The 19,717-nt window shown below is 41.4% G+C and overlaps 1 protein-coding gene and 1 long non-coding RNA gene across 2 annotated transcripts; both read left to right on the top strand.

Moving 5' to 3' along the window:
- Nucleotides 1-11,703: 11,703 nt before the first annotated feature.
- Nucleotides 11,704-13,690, top strand: LOC141646138 (uncharacterized). The gene is made up of 3 exons (XR_012545373.1): nt 11,704-11,780; nt 11,872-11,943; nt 13,616-13,690. It is a non-coding gene; the product is annotated as an uncharacterized LOC141646138 (long non-coding RNA).
- Nucleotides 13,691-13,949: 259 nt separating this feature from the next.
- Nucleotides 13,950-15,873, top strand: LOC141649202 (protein FAR1-RELATED SEQUENCE 5-like). Its single transcript, XM_074457896.1, has 4 exons — nt 13,950-14,585; nt 14,704-15,046; nt 15,156-15,444; nt 15,582-15,873. Exons 1-4 carry the CDS (start codon nt 13,950-13,952, stop codon nt 15,871-15,873), a joined length of 1,560 nt encoding a protein of 519 aa, XP_074313997.1.
- The last annotated feature ends 3,844 nt before the right edge of the window (nt 15,874-19,717 follow it).

Here is a 19,717-nt window from a genome sequence, read left to right as displayed (position 1 = left end):
AAACTAACGGAGCAGTGGAGGCAGCGAACAAAACTCTTGTCACCATTATCAAGAAAATGCAAGACAACTACCGCGATTGGCCGAGCAAACTCCCATTCACACTCTGGGGATACCGAACCTCCATTCGAACACCGACAGGCGCCACACCCTTCTACCTAGCATACGGTATGGAGGCGGTTCAACCGGTAGAGTTAGAGGACCCTTCTCTACGCATCCTACTGGAGAGTCAAGTCCCCGAGGCGGAATGGACCCGTCGAAGGTACGAGCAACTCACTCTTCTAGACGAACGGTGACTCAACGCCTTGCACAACGTCCAGCTATACCAACGACGTATACAACGGGCATTCAACAAGAAGGTTAAACCCAGGAACATCCGGGAGGGCGACTTGGTCCTCAAGTCAGTTCGAGCACCATTACCCGTCGATCCGAGGGGGAAATTCAAACCAAACTGGGTCGGGCCATACCTGGTCAAGAAAATACTTTCGGGGGCGCAGTGAGACTGAGTGACCTAGATGTGGAGGATTTTACAAACCCGGCCAACCTGGACCAACTCAAGAAATACTACGCTTGAACCATAGCAACCAACGATCCAAGCCTAGTTCTACAACTAGCAACCACCTTAACCCCTTTTCAAGTCAAGTTCCTCAACGTGTTCTGATTTGAAATTGCATGTTTTATCGGGTCTAAGTTACGGCACCTTGCCCGTTTTGAATGTCCTTTGATCTGTCAAAGGCAACATCCATTTGCACTAAAACAAAAACCCCCTGAACTACGAGCATGGTTTGTTTTCACCTCTTCAGGTGAATACGTAGGCAGTCCCTCTTATGCCTGAGGGATACAACCACAAAACCCAATCAAATTTACAAAGCATTTTGAACTACGATCATGGTTTGATTTCACCTCTTCAGGTGGATACGTAGGCAATCCTTTCTTACACAAGAAGGATACAACCATTCCCACAATCGAAAAAATAATCATTCCCACAATAAAAAAACATCCCCATCAAAAAAAGAGAAAGGGAAAACCATTCCCTTTCCCACAAAAATACAAAATAAGCCTTTCTCCCTTCCCACAAAATACCACTTTCCCAAGTGCAAATGCTTAGGACGATTCAAATCGAATTGCCTTCACCAAATGGATGGAAGAAACAAGCGTTCACAATTTTCGACACGGGCAATCCTCTTATTTAATTAATAGTGGGAGGGATTACAATTCCAACAACAAATAAAGCTCGACGAGTCTACAACTTGTCGAAGCTAAGGTGTTGACTAAAACGCCTCACATAATAAAACTAGCACAAGACGCACAATAACTACCTAGTACAACATAATAAAAAAACTCACAACAATAATACAACATAATAATAAAATGGGTAATGGAGGTCTTCACTCTTCCATTCTACCCTTGCCTTTTCCCTCGGGGTACATCTTCCCCTTGTTCTTCTTGTTGGCCCATCTAGTATGGACTTACACCTCGGAACGGATCCTCAACGGATCTAAGACGACGACTGCCTCCGGTCTAGCACAAGACCCCCCCCCCCCCCCCCCCAAAAAAGAGCCAATGCACGGCCCACCATATTCTGGGGGCCGGAACTCCTCCTCTTCGGTGGTCTCATCACATCGGGGGTAGCTTCATCAACATACTCCTCAAAGAAGGCACGGTTGGCCTTGCCAACCTCTCGGTACTTCAAGTCGACAACCTCGTCCTTACGGAATTTGGATCTCTCTTCCAAGGACGGAGCACGTGACCACTTGACATAAGCGGGAGTCACCCATGTCGTAGCAACGGGGTTTGGTACCTCCCAAAGCGGCCGAGTGGCCCACCATCTTTCGAAGACCTCCACAAGCTCGGAGTTCCGGAAAACATTCTCTTGGACAAGGGTATCTTGAGCGGGCATCTTTTATTGACGCCCCATTTGCCTCATGAGCCTTTCGGGATAAATGAAGGAGGCAACCTTCAAACCCACCACCATCAAAGAACGAGGACTAGCACCCGAAGCGGGCAACCCCGTGAAGGACCTCAAGTGCCACCACGGCACCACCCAACGGATATGAGGACCACCCTCCTCCGCCAATCTTGCGGCCCAATAAGCCTCGGTAGAAGCAAAACTATCCGGGTACAACTTCTTCCTCATGGTAAGGTGACGGAAAGAATAAGAAGAAGGATTAACCGGAGGCTCTACATACCTTAGCCTCTCCAATAGCCACACTTGGAGGATCCTTGGGGACCCAAATGAGGGAGCTTCTCCGCAAGAGCCTTCTTTGTCCAAAGCTTGGATGATGTCGCCAAGCACCAACCACGATGGATCTCTACCATGCTCCATTTGCGCAACCACATGTACAAGGGTCATGCTACCATAGCATTTTGGCCCCTCCTTCTTCAAAACATCAACAAAGAGGTACAAATGGACAAGGCAAAAGGCAAGAGCCCTTCTCCTAGCCACTTCCGAGACATTGGCATCTAATCGGTTTGAAAAGATGTTGATAAGAGCCAACATATCCACACCATGTGGAGCAAGAAGTAAGTTGACTTGACTTGTCGACAAACCCAACATGGAACAGAATTTCTCCTTATAGCACAACCGAGTCGGGGGAAGCACCGGAACACAACCCGACCACCCACCAATGGCTCCAACTTCTTCGGCAAGAGGACAAATCTCACCTTTCGGGAAAACGAAAACATGGTGTTTTGAATCCCAAAACCGAGAACATGCTTCAAGAAATGAAGGTTGCACCTTGACTTGACGAAGCACCAACAATTGACCAACTCCCATGCAAACGAGTTGATATTTTTGTGGAAGAAGAAGAAGAGGCTTTATAGAGATGTTTTTGTGTTTCGGATGATGAAACAATGAAGCGCAAACATCACTATTTATACAAAAATGATCAGCGCGTTTTTCAGAAAAAGGGGAGAGCCGGCTTCCATCGCCAGGCTGCTCGCGCCTCTTTGAGGCTTCCCCAGGATTCCCGCTGTTGACTTGTCTCTTTCAACTTGTGTTTTCTCCTGACACCTCAAATCTCCCGCCAGGACGCTCGCGCCTCTTCGGGATGATCCAGGACGTTCTTGTGTTTCTTCACACTCACATTTCCTTGTTTTCGCGTTTTACGAAATCCGACACGGTTTCCTTGACGCAGCTTTAAACATACGGATTTTTCTTTCTTTTTTAAGGGGGAAGGGCTAGTCGTCCCGATCCGCGACGAATCGTCTCCATATCAGTCGAAATTCTGAAAAATTTTTGCTTTTTCGCAATTTTCCATCAAAATAAAAATCGAAAATTGATAACACGGCGTCAATTTCCCTCAAATTTCAAGCACTCACAAATTCGAGTCTTGACCTCAAAAATCAAATACACTCGTGAAAATCTCTTCTGAAATTCATCCATGACGGTTTGAGTTTGAATTTTTCGAGTCACAAATCAATTTCGATAATTTCCGATGCAATTTAATTCAAGACACGAGTTAATTGCTCAATTTTCAAATCAATTCTTTTTGAATTCCAAACGTGATGACTTGTCGCGGAATTTTTCAAAATTCATTTCATTTTTCGAAATTCAATTTTAACTTCGAGTCATCTTGGTTAAATTTTGTTCAAATGCTTTTACGTGTTTACGTTTATGCATATGTGCTATCTGTTGCCTGTTTTCTACACTAACGATGTAGGAACTGGTGCAAAACAAAAGGAGAATTGACAGCCGACAGCGCTCCTCCGAAACACAACACAAAAAAGCCAAAAATCACAAAATGAGCTACAATCCAAAAGCATATATACAAACCGCCTCACGCAAAATACATCCACATATGTTTGATACAGACAACTGACCGTACAAACAGGATCCAGTACAGACATCTATCATACAGAAACTGGCCTAAAACAACCGTCTATCATACAGACACTGGCCTAAGACAACAAACTGGGGGCTATCCGCCACCTACCGAACTAAGCACTCTCTATCCTCTCAAACAGAAAAGGAAGGGAGCAACATAAGAAACAGAGGAACAACAACGGAAGCAGAGGTGGTTACCATGACGGTAATATCTCGTTCCTGCTCCACGACAAAAAGAAAAATGGTGCCTGGCAGATTTTGGACGACGCGATAACCAAGGATCGTAACTCAGCGCGCTACCCCGACGTTGGCCTCCAATCGTCAGAATTCAAGGGTGAGAAGAGACCAGGACAACGGATACTACCCCGATGTTGAACCCCAATCAGCTGAATTCAACGGCGATTGAAAACGACAACACGGGATAACACGCCCGTATTAAACCCCACTCATCGGTCATCTGAACCTCTGCAGACAACGACCAACGATCAACACCCGATCATTGGTCGGGAAAAGGCCGCCAGGCAGCAACACAACCAAGCCTGTAACAAAAAACAGTCGTCTCTTCCCCTCTAGGATCATCCTCCTCCTCCAGTACCTCAACAACGGACCCCATAGGTCCCAAATGGTACCCTACAAAAATCAAAAAGAACAAAGAACGTCAGCCAAAATTTCGGCATTATGACGGCATAAAATGGACAAGTCCAAAAAAAAAACACAACCTGCAAAGCAAAACAAGGGCAATCCCGCCCGAAACCCAACCAAACAAAACCATTCACAAAAAAAAACAAAAACGCAAAAAACGACTCGCCCCTCTTTTCAAGCAAAAGACGAGTCAAAACCACCACAAAAAAAAACGGCATTTCAAGACCCATACAAGGTCCGCCAACAACCCAAAATACATTCCCAATGCAATGGGAAATTTTTCTACGGCTCAAAAAGGCAATTCATACGCTAATTTGAGCACAAGCCGGTCAAAATTCAAAAACGACCGCAAAAAGGCAAACGTGATTTTATCACGCCGCAAGGTGACCTAAACTACCAATAAGGTCCATCTCAAGGCAAACTGGCTCAATTCAAGCTCAAACAGACGCTTATTTTGTCAGACATAAGACCGTCACAAAAGGCAAAATTTCCAATTTTGCCCACAATACCCAACAAAGGTCCATAATGGCAAATATGGTCTTTCCCGACTACAATGCAACCTAGTGGGACCCATTATCCAAGCAAATAAACTTGGCATTGCGAGATGAGACGGTTTCTCACCTCACTCACGTTTTTCGAGCATGGGGAGCGGGAATGGGGACCAAAATGCAAACTAAAAGCACCCCTATACTCCTAAACAGGTTTCTAACCTAATGCAATCATCAATTTCACTCGAAATGGGCTCAATCGAAAACGCCCAAATCTATTTTCTAGGGTAAAAGTTCGCCCTAATTCAATCAAGCTAAAGACCAATAAAAACAAATGGATTCGAGAGGAAATGCATACCTTGAGATGACATTATTGTTGATGGCACGAATGGAAGCTAGCAAAAGTCCAACAATGGCGATTTTTTGCGGGTTTTGTATCAAAGCTTGAAGATAAATGAGGAATGAAATGCAGTTCAACCTCGCGTCTTTTTACAGAAAAAAAGGGAAGCCCCTTTGGTTCGCCAAGTGGCTCGCGCCTCAATCAGGCGTCCCTTACTCTTGAATACGAATTTTGGGCTTTAGCCCAATTTCCACATAACAAAATTCAGATTTTCATTGACGATATTAAAGATCGTCATTCTCTCAAAGACAAAAACAAACGGCGATCAAAACCGTCAATAATAGTGAAAATTCAAACTTCGCTATTTTCAAAAATTTCAAACAAACGGCGATCAAAACCGCCAATAATAGTGAAAATTCAAAATTCGCTATTTCTTCAAATTTTCAAACGACGGCAATTAAAACCGTCATTCCCAAAATAATGGTTGGAAATTAAATTCCACTATTTTCACCACACACGTCAACGGCGGCACATAAACCGTCACTTCAAATAATAGTGAAGATTCCAAATTCACTATTTCCATCAAATGTCAACGGCGACACATAAACCGTCATTTCAATCAATAGTGAAGGTTCCAAATTCACTATTTTCATCACATGTCAACGGCGGCACATAAACCGTCACTTCAATCAATAGTGAAGATTCCAAATTCACTATTTCCACCACATGTCAACGGCGGCACATAAACCGTCACTCCAGACGTGATAGCAAAATTTAAAATTTGCTATTTCCTTCAAAATTCAAACAAACGGCGATCGAAACCGCCACTACAAATTCAAACAAACGAGTAGTGAAAATTCAAAATTCACTATTCCTTCAAATATCAACAGGGGGCTTCCTCGCGGAACCCGCTTATTTCAACAATATTGATAGTGAAATTCAATATTCACTATTTTCACGGCGGCATCACGAGTTCTCTACTTTCAAAACAAGCCCATTTGACGCGGCTATTCTCACGGTCCATTAACCGACCGCCCTTATGGCTGGCGAGCCTTACTACGCGCCATGGCTGGCGAGCCTTACTACGCGCCATGGCTGGTGAGCCTTACTACGCGCCATGGCTGGCGAGCCTTACTACGCACCATAGCTGGCGAGCCTTTGTCCGCATACACCCAAGGACATATCCCGAAGATGCCTCGGGTGGAACTCCTTGTCACAGCTGGCGAGCCTTTGTCCGCAAACACGCAAGGACATATCCGAAGATGCCTCAGGTATGACTCCTTCCAATGGCTGGCGAGCCTTTGTACGTAGTCTAATGGACTTTAAACGACCCGCACGGATAGTCGACAGACTCTAAACTGTTCCCGACGACAGGTCCTTGACTCGTACCCTCGAGTCGCCTCGGCGTCGCCGTTCCCGACGGCAGGTCCTTGGCCCGAATCCTTTCGAGCCGCCTCAACGTCGCTTGGGTCTCCAGGTTGTAATCTTCGATTGACCTGGGGGCTCTACTTTGACTTTCGCCCTGTCCAAGCCTCAGTCAAAGTGGGGGCTCAGAGATACCCGATTCTGCTGAGACTCCAACAAACACCCGATGATTATCGGACTACAACATGTTTTGGAATCGCGGCGTTTGATCGACAGTTTGTGTACAACTTTACGTCGGAAAACATAAAACGATTTTGAAAATAAAACATTTCAAAAATACCTGGAGTGTTTAATGCACGACGACGGGGTCGCAATGACACTAACTAGAATCAAAACCGACACCGGACCAAAAACCGACTCAAAATTCAAATCCCGACTCCAACAACGAGTCAAACCGAGTCAACCACCAAAAACAAAACATTTCAAACCTTCTACCTTAAGTTTTCCCGGATTTATGTTTGGTCAAGTACCAAACATATGACTACAAAACCTAGGATAGAACAAATCATGATTGCGTTTGTGTGAAAGCGACAACACACCTCGAAGACCCGCGACGTGGCTCGTGCCTCTTTGAGCAGCCCAAGTGGCCACGTCGCTCAAAACTCACACAACCACTCATTTCCCTATAAATACCCCTCAAATGCCCCCATTTGAGAGTTACGCGAGTGTCCGCCCTCTCTTTTCTCCCTTAAAATTCTCGACTCGACTTCTTAAGTCACAATCCGACGCGTATTTACGACCTACCGATCGTAAATACAAGCTTTACACATTGTTTGGTACCGTCATCGTGCATTAAATCACTTGACCGACCACTTCGACCACTACACCGTCACTAATCTTAAAACACTCTTTTTACTTACCAAAACGGTTTTAAACCGAGTTTTTTCCGACCAAACGAGTTGTTACACTTACGTCGGTCACTCGCCATAACCAAACATGTAAGTATGAGGGTGTAAAAATCCTCTTTTTATCATGTTTTCATTTGTTTCATGACTATAACATGCTAAAACGTGCATAACATGAACTAAAACATGGGATAAACGAGCCAAAACTGATTTTTGGCCTGAGACAAAAGCCCCTTGGTTCGCCGGCTTGCCCGCGCCTAAATGGGGCGTCCAGGTCAGAGATCAACCGTGTTTGTTCTCGCCTTTCCCCTTTAATCCGTTTTCATATTTGTAATCGGTTTTTACCATTTCAAATATTTTCAAACCCTTTTTATTTTATTTCATTTGTTTTAACCATAAAACATTTTTCACCCTTGGTTCCATATACCACGACGGTTAAATCCGTGTTTCGGTGATAATATTTGGTTAATGACATTTACAAGGTATTTTAAAGCCTTTTATTTCATTTTTGGGAGGTATTTTAAAGCCTTTCATCATTTCTTTACATTTTCAAAACAAACATATTAGTCCCCAACACAAAGTCATCCTTGGTTCTACATACCATGCCGGATTTTAACCCGGGTACGATGATGAGTATCGGCTAATTATATTCAAATGAACTTAAAACAATTAGTTCATAATTATTTTCAAAACTATTCATGTCAAGTTTGTCAAATCGAACCCGACACCGAATATTATCAAAATAATGATGATTATTCGAGTCTAGTTCTTCAAATCAACAAATGCGGTCTAATCGACCCCTTCAAACCAAGTCGGGTTCAAATACCCATTTCTCAACATGTTTTATAACGTTTTCTAAATGGTCAGAATACGGCATATAACTGTAGGCTGACCCGCGCCTCAAGCAGGCCTTTTCTTTCTCATTTTCAGAACCATGGGGAGGCCCCTTGTATCGCCGGCTGGCTCGCGCCTCGTGTAGCCGTCTGGTACAGGACCTGTTCCCTTTCCAGCATTAGTCTAGGACGATCCCGACTCCGGTTAGCCCGGATATAGGACGGATCAGATGAGTATTTGTTTATTCAAACTCATATTTGCAAAACGCTTTACTAAGACAAATGGATCAGGTTATACACCCTATACCTAATACGGTAAATGGGTGTTTAATTTCCGTCTTGCATGCAAATCAATCATTAATCCAACTCGACATCTTATACTTGATACTTGGATTAAATCAACCGACTTAGAAAGCTCTCACATGTTAGGTTTAAATTATTGGATGCGCATTCATGCATTTAAACCGTTTTATCAACTTTTGCATTCAACCAACCAAGATCGATCAGTAGAGGCCGCTACCGCGGGCGGGATTGGGTGTCTGATTAAAGGGCTTCCCAATACGTACCTTCACCTCTTACTCAGAAACTTTGGATAGTGGACGACCTTATCCAGGGCGTACGAGAGTCATTCTAGAGATAGGATGCTAAAGAGGGGCGATTTCCTTATCTTTAGTACCTATGTCAAACGCTGCTTTGTGCTTCGATTTGACCGAGGTATAAAGTGGATTTTGAACGGATTCCAAGCATCCCACAAATGCTTGGTGGCGACTCCGAACACCTCTAATCGTTTCGAGACCCTTACCGAGACGAAACCGACCGATCTAAAACGATCCGGTCGAAAGCATTTTTACGCCGCCGAGCGTGGCTTTCAATAGACCGCTGCATGTCCACAGATTGGCCTCGCGTGCAGGTGGCCCGTGACCGCGGACCGGTGGGTGGCCCAAATCCACAGGCCGAGACATGGCCCATGTCCACAGATCTAATCTTACCTGTCATATAAAATCACTATCATTTACTTATTTTCTCTTTTTTCTAGTGTTACTCTTTTTTTTTTTACGTTAATTTTTTTTTTTATCTCTTTTTTTTACCTCGTGTTATTATGCTTTTTTTTTTACAACTTTGATTTTTTTTTTCTCTTATGTTTTTCTCTAATTTTCTTATTATGTTACCTTTTTTTTCTTTTTCTTTTTGTACTAGATTTTTTTTTTACTTGAATTTTTTTTTACTCTTATTTTTTTACCTCGTGTTATTGTGCTGTTATTGTGCTTTTTTTTTTACTTTGAATTTTTTTCTCTTTTTTTTACCACATGTTATTGTGCTGTTATTGTGCTTTTATTGTTATTCCGCTGTTATTGTGATGTTATTCTGCTGTTACTTTGATTTGTTACGACTTTGATTTTTTTTCCCTTTTTTTACCACGTGTTATTGTGCTGTTATTCTACTGTTATTCTGCTGTTATTGTGAAGTTATTCCGGTGTCACTTTGATTTTTTTACTACTTTGATTTTTTACTAATTTGATTTTTTTACTCTTTTTTACCGCATGTTATTGTGCTGTTATTCTGGTGGTATTGTTATTCTGGTGTTATTGTGATGTTATTCTGGTGTCACTTTGATTTTTTTACTACTTTTGATTTTTTTACTCTTTTTTTTACCATGTGTTATTGTGTTGTTATTCTGGTGGTATTGTTATTCTGGTGTTATTGTGATGTTATTCCGCTGTCACTTTGATTTTTTTTACTACTTTTGACTTTTTTCTCTTTTTTTACCACATGTTAATGTGTTGTTATTCTAGTGTTATTGTGTCCAACGATCCTAGTGTGCTTTGTAATGGGTTTTGGCTCTCTAAGTAGACTGTGTTGATATGTAGCTAGCACTACCAACCAATAGTAGTTAAAGTAGTGATGAACTTGAATTCAGGAGCATACAACATTCACTTTATACCGCAATGCTTCAGTTATATTTCTATAACATTCACTCTTGTAGCTCTAAATTCCAGATTAACAAAAGCTCCAATACACACACTATATGACACATAGAGGAAATAGATCGCATTTCCATGAATACTATATTTCAAGTTGTACGATGAGTGATTAATAACAAACATGATTCGTGAACATATTTAAGTATTACCGAAAACATACGGATTATACTAATACACAAAATACATTCCATCTAGACTAATTCAGCAAGCCAAATTATTTCCACCACAGAAAATGCACAAATCATCCAATACTCAAAGGTTTGCCAAGCTCCTCATCATTCTTATTCTCCTGGTTTGCTGCTTACAATCAAATTTAGTACCCAATTCATCTAAATCGAATCTCGTCCCACAAATCGAACTCGATTCTAGCGAACTAAAGACTCACGCATCACATCAGCCGCCAACTGGCACCGAGCATCACCTTCAGGCCACCAAATGCTCGACCCCAGGTCACCTCTAATCCACGCACAAGATTCGTGCACCTACTCTTCTACCCAATGCGAATATGAGTAATTAAGGGATATGGACGCCAATCTGTCAATGTTTAAGAAAGTTTTATATTGAATTTAATGGCACAATTCGTGAAATCAAGATGCTACTGTAATTTTATGCGCAAAATTTTAGGGTTTTTTAGTGGATAATTTTGGCTTTTTCTACAAATCTGGGTTTTCTATGTTTGTGTTGAGAGAGAGAAGAATTAGTTTGTCAGAGTTCCTTGTTTTTAACGGAGTAGTCAGCTTTTAATGTTGCCTTGTATTGTTTCTTAAATCAATCCGAGCCATTTATTTCTTCTTATTCAATGGCTGAGATTTTAAAGAGCAAACTCACAACTCACCATAAGAACCAAACTCACGAGATCCCGCCTCTATATATATATATATATATATATATATATATATATAGGGGCGGGATCCCGTGCGAACTAACTTACGGTACGAACCGTACGAACCAACCCATTATACACTGTTATCTTTTCTTACGCGCTTCTATCTTCTTCCACAAAACAAGAAACAGCTTCCATGGTTCTCTTCTTCAACCTCTCGCGATTCTCTTCTTGGTAAACTAGTTTCTACCATCACTATCCTCTACGAAACAAGCTTCAAGATTTACAACATTCAGCTCATCATTAATTCATCAAACAAGGTTAGCTTCAATTACTGTTATTTTTTCATAAAATAATTTAATCGAAAATTTTACATTTAATTGATTTGGTATTTTAGATCAATGCACATATATGGATTGTAGAGTAGTTTATGAGGTTAATTTTATGAAGAAATTTCAAATTGTTTGATAAATTAGGGTTTGTAATAACCGAAAAATTCAAATCGTTTTTTTAGGGTTTCAATTGGGTTAAATTCTTTAAAGATGGTAACAGTCTCAACCAATTGTTCTTCAACTTCAGGTACAAATTCTTCATTTTGTTGTGCGATTAACATTTTAATTGCAGATTTTTAGATGCACTTACTAAGATACTATTGTGATTTTAATTGCAGATGTTTGTACTCAAGAACATGCCTCAATAACTGAAACCGTAAATGATGAAGATGATTCCCAAATGGTAGATGGTACGAATTCTTTCATTCTTTTTGCATTGATTCTGCATTTTATATTAAAAAGAGATGGCTGCAAATTTGGTTCATAAAATCTGAAAAAGAGATCTTCTTTTTTTTGTTTGGTTGTGTGTAAGAACTGGGTTCATGATAAGTTGGTTATTATTACAGTCAAAAGCGAACAATATGGGTATAACAGTGAAGGCCCTCTTTTATTACCTTGTGATGTTAATTTATTCTGTAGAGTTTTAGCTGAGATGGATAATGAGAGTACTGATGTTATTCATCCTCATTGTTGTGGTAGTTACGGTGCTTATAGTCTTCTTAGCCCGTCTAGATTGCTTAAACTTAACCATGTTTAGCTGTATAAACTTTGTGTTTCGACAATTTGTTCTGATTAAACAGTGCTCATCATAGCTGTATAAACTGATATTTTAATTAGGCGAACAAAGGATTGAGACGGAGTGAGTATTGAACTAGAAAATTGTGTTAGGTAGTTTATTTTTTTAAGCTTATTTACCATTGACCGAGACGGAGTGAGTATTATTTATGTATTTATTTATGCGGTCTGGAAGTTTAGTTCAGGAAAATCGAGTAATGATAGGATAAGCTCAGGGATGGGTAACTAAGTAATGCTGCACTTTTGGGTTAAAGTTCAACGCTTTATTGGGTTGTAGCTCTGTTTCTAGTGATTATACTGTCGTCGATTTGGGGAGCTTGTGTTTGAGGTGGTTTTCTGCTGTTTATTTCCTTTAAATTCGAAGCTTTTCCGTTTTGAACTAAGCATTTGGACATGACATATCCCATATTTGACTTTAATAATCCCTTTTAATAGTAAACCATTTTTCTCATTTAAATTAGATTAGTGTTTTTTCTTTCTCTCTCGTTTTAGTTTACCAATGGAAATCCCATGTTTAGCTGTATAAACTTTGTGTTTCGACAATTTGTTCTGATTAAACAGTGCTCATCATATCTTCTCGCCTTTTTCTCGTATTTAGTTTCCCTGAACCTTTGTTCTTGTAATCTTGTTAATGTAAATAGAGTCACAACAGATGTACCTTAAACTTAATTTAGTTCATAGACTTCAAACTGTCAGCATCGAGTCAGGTGACTGCAATTCTTGCAACCATTTTTCTTATGAGTCTCATTAGGTTAATGTCAATACGGGTGAAGGATCATTGCATGTTTGATGTTACCCTGTCAATTTGGGTACATGCCCATTTGGGTATGGATCAATTTTGGGTTAGTGGTTACAGACTTAATCTTAAGTCTTAAAATATTTTGAGCGGGAATGGGTAATGGGTTATTTAGACGAAACGTACCCACAATATATGTAAAACGAACCTAAGACTATTTCGAAACGTACCTAGTACGTAAAAGGGATTAAACGGGGGGCGGGTATCCTAAAACGAGACGGGAAAGGGTTAATTGAACAATTTTAATTTTTTTGCTGTGTTAATTGAACAATTGATTATTTGATTGATTGTTAAATTTAGGTGTTTGCCTGTTTGTATGACAATGTTGGCAATTTTGTTGTTTCGTACACTTTCCCTCGTTACTTTTCCTAATACCCTTTCCCTTGTGACAATTTTAGCTGTTGAATTACATTAGTTCGAGCTAGGACAATCATCATTTTTCAAAATTATTAGCGAATAAGTGCTCATTTGGCCATTCGTTGTTTCTGCAGCTATAGTTGGTGATACTAATGACATGGATATTTCAACAAATCCAGAAGAAGATATATTATTGCTTACTAATTGTCCAGATCAATTATTAGTGATTGATGTGCCATTAGTGAATGATGTGCCAGGTAAATCATTTAGTTTTATTTATTGCATTTTGTTAGTGTGAAGCAAGACGGCAGTTTATAAGTAATTGTTGTTAATTTGAGTCTTCCGGATAGCCCTAAGTTGTTGCTACTAGTGAGATTCACGGAGTGCCTCATTGTTCAGAAGAGCTTAAACCATTTGTTGGAATGAAATTTGAGAATTTGGAGCAAGGGTTGGATTTCTACAAAGCATATGCCAAAGCTTGTGGCTTTAGTCCGAGATTGGATTCAAGTAAAATCATTCAAGGAGTTACTACACATAAGAGCTGTGTGTGTAACAAAGAAGGTAATAGGCACATGGTGGGCAAAAAGGAGGAGGGCAATAACAAGAGTTGGGTGTCTGCCAAGATTAAGTTTAAGAGACTTCCTGTTTGGTGAGTATGAGGTGTATGAATTTATCGAGGTGCACTCACATGCAATGGTAACTCCAGCCACAATGATTCACTTAAAGTCATTTAGGAAGCTCAACCTTGTGCATAAGAAAATGATAATGGATAACTCACGTGTTAACCAAGGGCCTGTGAAGACATTTCGAATGTTTAAAGAGTACGTTAGGGGATATAAAAACGTAGGGGCTTCCTTAGAAGATTTTAAGAACTTTTCAAGGGATGTAAAGAAATACATCAAAGAATATGATGCGGAAATGCTGATAGAGGGCTTCATGCAAAAAAGAGCTAGGTGTCCCTCATTTTACTTTGATTTTCATGTTGATGACAACAAAAGACTCACTAAGGCTTTTTGGGCTGATCCAATTGCAATTAAGAACTACGCACTCTTTGGTGATTCTGTGTCTTTTGACACCACATTCGATTTTAATGAATACCGTATGGTGTTTTGTCCTTTTACGGGGGTTGACAACCATAAAAAAATGTGTCACTTTTGCGGCTGGTTTGATAATGCGGGAGAATGAAGAGTCTTTTACCTGGCTTTTTGACAATTTTATGAAGGCAATGGGTGGGTGTTATCCTACTACTCTGATTACTGACCAATGTCTGGGTATTAAAGCGGGGGTTAAAAATGTGTTTTCAGGCAACACAACACACAGATTCTGTATGTGGCATATCATGAAAAAATTGCCTGACAAAGTTGGTTCAACCATTTACAAAGACACAGACTTTCTAAAAGAAATAAGTTCTATTGTTTGGAATGAAGATATTGAGCCAACTGAATTTGAGTCGAGCTGGTGTTCAATTATGGAAAAACATGATTTGTCTGGAAATGAGTGGCTGAAATCCATGTTTGAGGATCGCAAATTATGGATTCCTGCATATTTTCGGGACACTTATATGGGTGGGCTTCTAAGGACAACTTCAAGGTCGAAATCGAGAAATAGTTTCTTCGGCAACTTCACCAACCCCAACCTATCACTTGTTCGATTTTGGATGCGCTTTCGATCAAGCAATGGATGCTCAACGCTGGAAGCATTCTAAATTAACTGCTGATTCTAAAAACTCCTCTCCTATATTATCAACTCCCCTTTCTATAGAAAAGAAATGTGCTGAATTTTACACACCACCTGTGTTTTATGATTTTCAAGAAGAGTTGAAAGGTGCATGCTACTCTTATAATGAGGCCAACAAAAGCACGAAAGAAAGGGACGTGGAGCGTTTATTTGTTATGGATCGTGAGAGCAAGAAAGTCTATGAAGTCGATGTCGATGGGAAAACTTTAGTGTGTTCATGCAAGAGGTTTCAGAGATTTGGGATACTTTGTAGACATTGTGTATGGGTGTTGCATAATAAGGGGTTTGATGAAATACCTTCTGAATATCTATTGCCGAGGTGGAGCAATTATGCAACATTTCGTCCTATCTTTAATGTTGTAGGGACGTCCTTAGAAGGCGATTGTCGTCAATTGACACAAGACAAAACACTATCAGTGAACTATGGTCAGGGGTGTTCACTGCAGTGTCACTTGTGGAGGATGATGAGGAGAAGGAGAAAGAGTTACTCGAATTGCTTCAGAGTTTCAATGAGAAGTTGTTGATTTCAAGTAGTGGTGGGAAGTCAAAAAGCAAGAAAACTCAAATCGAGACGCTTCTTGGGTCTAAAATCCCTACTAAAGCTCATATTCTTCCTCCAAATCAAGCAAAAAATAAGGGGTCCGTAGAAGGATGACTTCTGAAAAAGAAAAGGCAATGGAGGAGCACGCTAAGCCTCTTAGAAAATGTCGTGCTTGTGGAGAAATGGCACGCCATGATAGTAGAAATTGCCCGAGTCAACTTCCTAACAAGTAATCTCATAATCATAATCAGGTACTTTATTTGCTTGTTTTTTTTTAAAATTTACATATTAGTGGAAGAGGGCATATATACAAAGTATTAATGATATTTTACATGATTTGATGATGTAGGTATTGTCAATGAAACAGTTGTGGATTGGGATGCGCAGCAATTGTAGCCGAGAAGGGTGTAATAAAATTACTGACACTACAATGGATATTGTATTTTGTTGATGTTAGCTGTTGGCGTATGTTTTGACCTCTATTAGTTATGTTTGAATTTGAATTAGTATTCTCATTTTCGGTGGATAAATTGTTCCATTGCCTACGATGCCGCACTTCGAGTTAGTTTGTCTTGTTTAGGGACCTTGATATTATATTTTGTTATTCTTGTCAAATGTAGGAGGAAGCTTTAATTTGAATGGATATTGTATTTTGTAAATGTTAGCTGTTGGCGTGTGTTGTCACGTCTATTAGTTACGTTTCAATTTGAATCATTATTCTCATTTTCGGTGGATAAATTGTTCCATTGCCTAAGATGCCAGCTTTTGAGTTGAAAATGTGGGTGTTCAGCATTTTTCTGTTAATTGAATGCAAGCTTTAAGCATTCTTCTCCAACTAATTTCTTCAAAAACTCAAATGTTTTTCCTTGTGATTTTCAATTTCCATCCTGCAAGGTTGCACCCTAAGTTGACGGTATTATTTAGTGTTTGTTCTTTACGGGTCTACTTACTGGGTTAAGACACAATATACCCCAAGTACCAGTGCTAGTGAGAGAGGTCTACTTACGGGTTTAGAGTATGACACTATGAATTTTATAAAAGTGGACTAGATGGCAATCGGTAGCCTTTGTAGCTATTAGTCCTATTTTGAGCTTAGTTTTCCAGCCATTCTCTTAGTTTTAAAAAAGTGCTTGGCACGCTGAGGCGATAAGAGCCCTTGGCAATTAGGAGTGAGGCAAAGGCGTGCAGCACATGTCCACATGCACACTGTTTTACAAAAGGGTTTATTTAGACGAAACGTACCCACAATATATGTAAAACGAACCCAAGACTATTTCGAAACGTACCTAGAACGTAAAAGGGTTTAAACGGGAGGCGGTAATCCAACCCTAAACCCTTTCCCTTGTTATCGGGAATGGGTTATTTAGACGAAACGTACCCACAATATATGTAAAACGAACCTAAGACTATTTTGAAACGTACCTAGTACGTAAAAGGGATTAAACGGGGGCGGGTATCCTAAAACGGGACGGGAAAGGGTTTAGGGTTGGATTAGACGGACCGCTAACGCGGGTCCGCCTAATCCAACCCTAAACCCTTTCCCTTGTTAGCGGGAATGGGTTATTTAGACGAAACGTACCCACGATATATGTAAAACGAACCCAAGACTATTTCGAAACGTACCTAGTACGTAAAAGGGTTTAAACGGGAGGCGGGTATCCTAAAACGGGACAGGAAAGGGTTTATGGTTGGATTAGGCGGACCGCTAACGCGGGTCCACCTAATCCAACCCTAAACCCTTTCCCTTTTTATCGGGAATGGGTTATTTAGACGAAACGTACCCACAATATATGTAAAACGAACCTAAGACTATTTTGAAACGTACCTAGTACGTAAAAGGGATTAAACGGGGGCGGGTATCCTAAAACGGGACGGGAAAGGGTTTAGGGTTGGATTAGGCGGACCGCTAACGCGGTCCGCCTAATCCAACCCTAAACCCTTTCCCTTGTTATCGAAACGGAACCGTAAACCAACCCTAAAAGGGGAAGGGTGAACCCCTTTCCGAGGGGACCGGGTATCCTAAAACGGGACGGGAAAGGGTTTAGGGTTGGATTAGGCGGACCGCTAACGCGGGTCCGCCTAATCCAAACCTAAACCCTTTCCCTTGTTATCAAACGGAACCGTAAACTGAACCCTAAAAGGGGAAGGGTGAACCCCTTTCCGAGGGGACCGGGTATCCTAAAACGGGACGGGAAAGGGTTTAGGGTTGGATTAGGCGGACCGCTAACGCGGGTCCCCCTAATCCAACCCTAAACCCTTTCCCTTGTTATCGAAACGGGAACCGTAAACTGAGCCCTAAAAGGGGAAGGGTGAACCCTTTCCGAGGGGACCGGGTATCCAAAAACGGGACGGGAAAGGGTTTAGGGTTGGATTAGGCGGACCGCTAACGCGGGTCCGCCTAATCCAACCCTAAACCCTTTCCCTTGTTATCGGGAATGGGTTATTTAGACGAAACGTACCCACAATATATGTAAAATGAACCCAAGACTATTTCGAAACGTACCTAGTACGTAAAAGGGTTTAAACGGGAGGCGGGTACCCTAAAACGGGACGGGAAAGGGTTTAGGGTTGGATTAGGCGGACCGCTAACGCGGGTCCGCCTAATCCAACCCTAAACCCTTTCCCTTGTTATCGGGAATGGGTTATTTAGACGAAACGTACCCACAATATATGTAAAACGAACCCAAGACTATTTCGAAACGTACCTAGTACGTAAAATGGTTTAAACGAGAGGCGGGTACCCTAAAACGGGACGGGAAAGGGTTTAGGGTTGGATTAGGCGGTCCGCTAACGCGGGTCCGCCTAATCCAACCCTAAACCCTTTCCCTTGTTATCGAAACGGGAACCGTAAACTGAACCCTAAAAGGGGAAGAGTGAACCCCTTTCCGAGGGGACCGGGTATCCTAAAACGGGACGGGAAAGGGTTTAGGGTTGGATTAGGCGGACCGCTAACGCGGTCCGCCTAATCCAAACCTAAACCCTTTCCTTGTTATCGAAACGGAACCGTAAACCGAACCCTAAAAGGGGAAGGGTGAACCCCTTTACGAGGGGACCGGGTATCCTAAAGCGGGACGGGAAAGGGTTTAGGGTTGGATTAGGCGGACCGCTAACGCGGTCCCCCTAATCAACCCTAAACCCTTTCCCTTGTTAGCGGGAATGGGTTATTTAGACGAAACGTACCCACGATATATGTAAAACGAACCCAAGACTATTTCGAAACGTACCTAGTACGTAAAAGGGTTTAAACGGGAGGCGGGTATCCTAAAACGGGACGGGAAAGGGTTTATGGTTGGATTAGGCGGGTCCACCTAATCCAACCCTAAACCCTTTCCCTTGTTATCGGGAATGGGTTATTTAGACGAAACGTACCCACAATATATGTAAAACGAACCCAAGACTATTTCGAAACGTACCTAGTACGTAAAAGGGTTTAAACGGGAGGCGGGTATCCTAAAAAGGGACGGGAAAGGGTTTATGGTTGGATTAGGCGGACCCGCGTTAGCGGTCCGCCTAATCCAACCCTAAACCCTTTCCCTTGTTATCGGGAATGGATTATTTAGACGAAACGTACCCACAATATATGTAAAACGAACCTAAGACTATTTTCAAACGTACCTAGTACGTAAAAGGGATTAAACGGGGGCGGGTATCCTAAAACGGGACGGGAAAGAGTTTAGGGTTGGATTAGGCGGACCGCTAATGCGGGTCCGCCTAATCCAACCCTAAACCCTTTCCCTTGTTATCGTGAATGGGTTATTTAGACGAAACGTACCCACGATATATGTAAAACGAACCCAAGACTATTTCGAAACGTACCTAGTACGTAAAAGGGTTTAAACGGGAGGCGGGTATCCTAAAACGGGACGGGAAAGGGTTTATGGTTGGATTAGGCGGACCGCTAACGCGGGTCCACCTAATCCAACCCTAAACCCTTTCCCTTGTTATCGGGAATGGGTTA

The sequence above is a fragment of the Silene latifolia genome, chromosome 3 (genome assembly GCF_048544455.1).
Source record: "Silene latifolia isolate original U9 population chromosome 3, ASM4854445v1, whole genome shotgun sequence".
NCBI lineage: Eukaryota > Viridiplantae > Streptophyta > Magnoliopsida > Caryophyllales > Caryophyllaceae > Silene > Silene latifolia.
The sequence above is the reverse complement of the archived record's forward strand: the minus strand, read 5'-3'. Positions and strand labels throughout refer to the sequence as shown.

What these genes read in the sequence shown, in the direction of transcription:
- LOC141649202 (XM_074457896.1), top strand. Translation starts at nt 13,950, where the DNA reads ATGCCAAAGCTTGTGGCTTTAGTCCGAGATTGGATTCAAGTAAAATCA. An exon ending in TTTTCGGGACACTTATATGG is followed by an intron (nt 15,047 to 15,155) that starts GTGGGCTTCTAA and finishes CTTTCGATCAAG; the next exon opens with CAATGGATGCTCAACGCTGG. An exon ending in TTAGTGTGTTCATGCAAGAG is followed by an intron (nt 15,445 to 15,581) that starts GTTTCAGAGATT and finishes TTAATGTTGTAG; the next exon opens with GGACGTCCTTAGAAGGCGAT.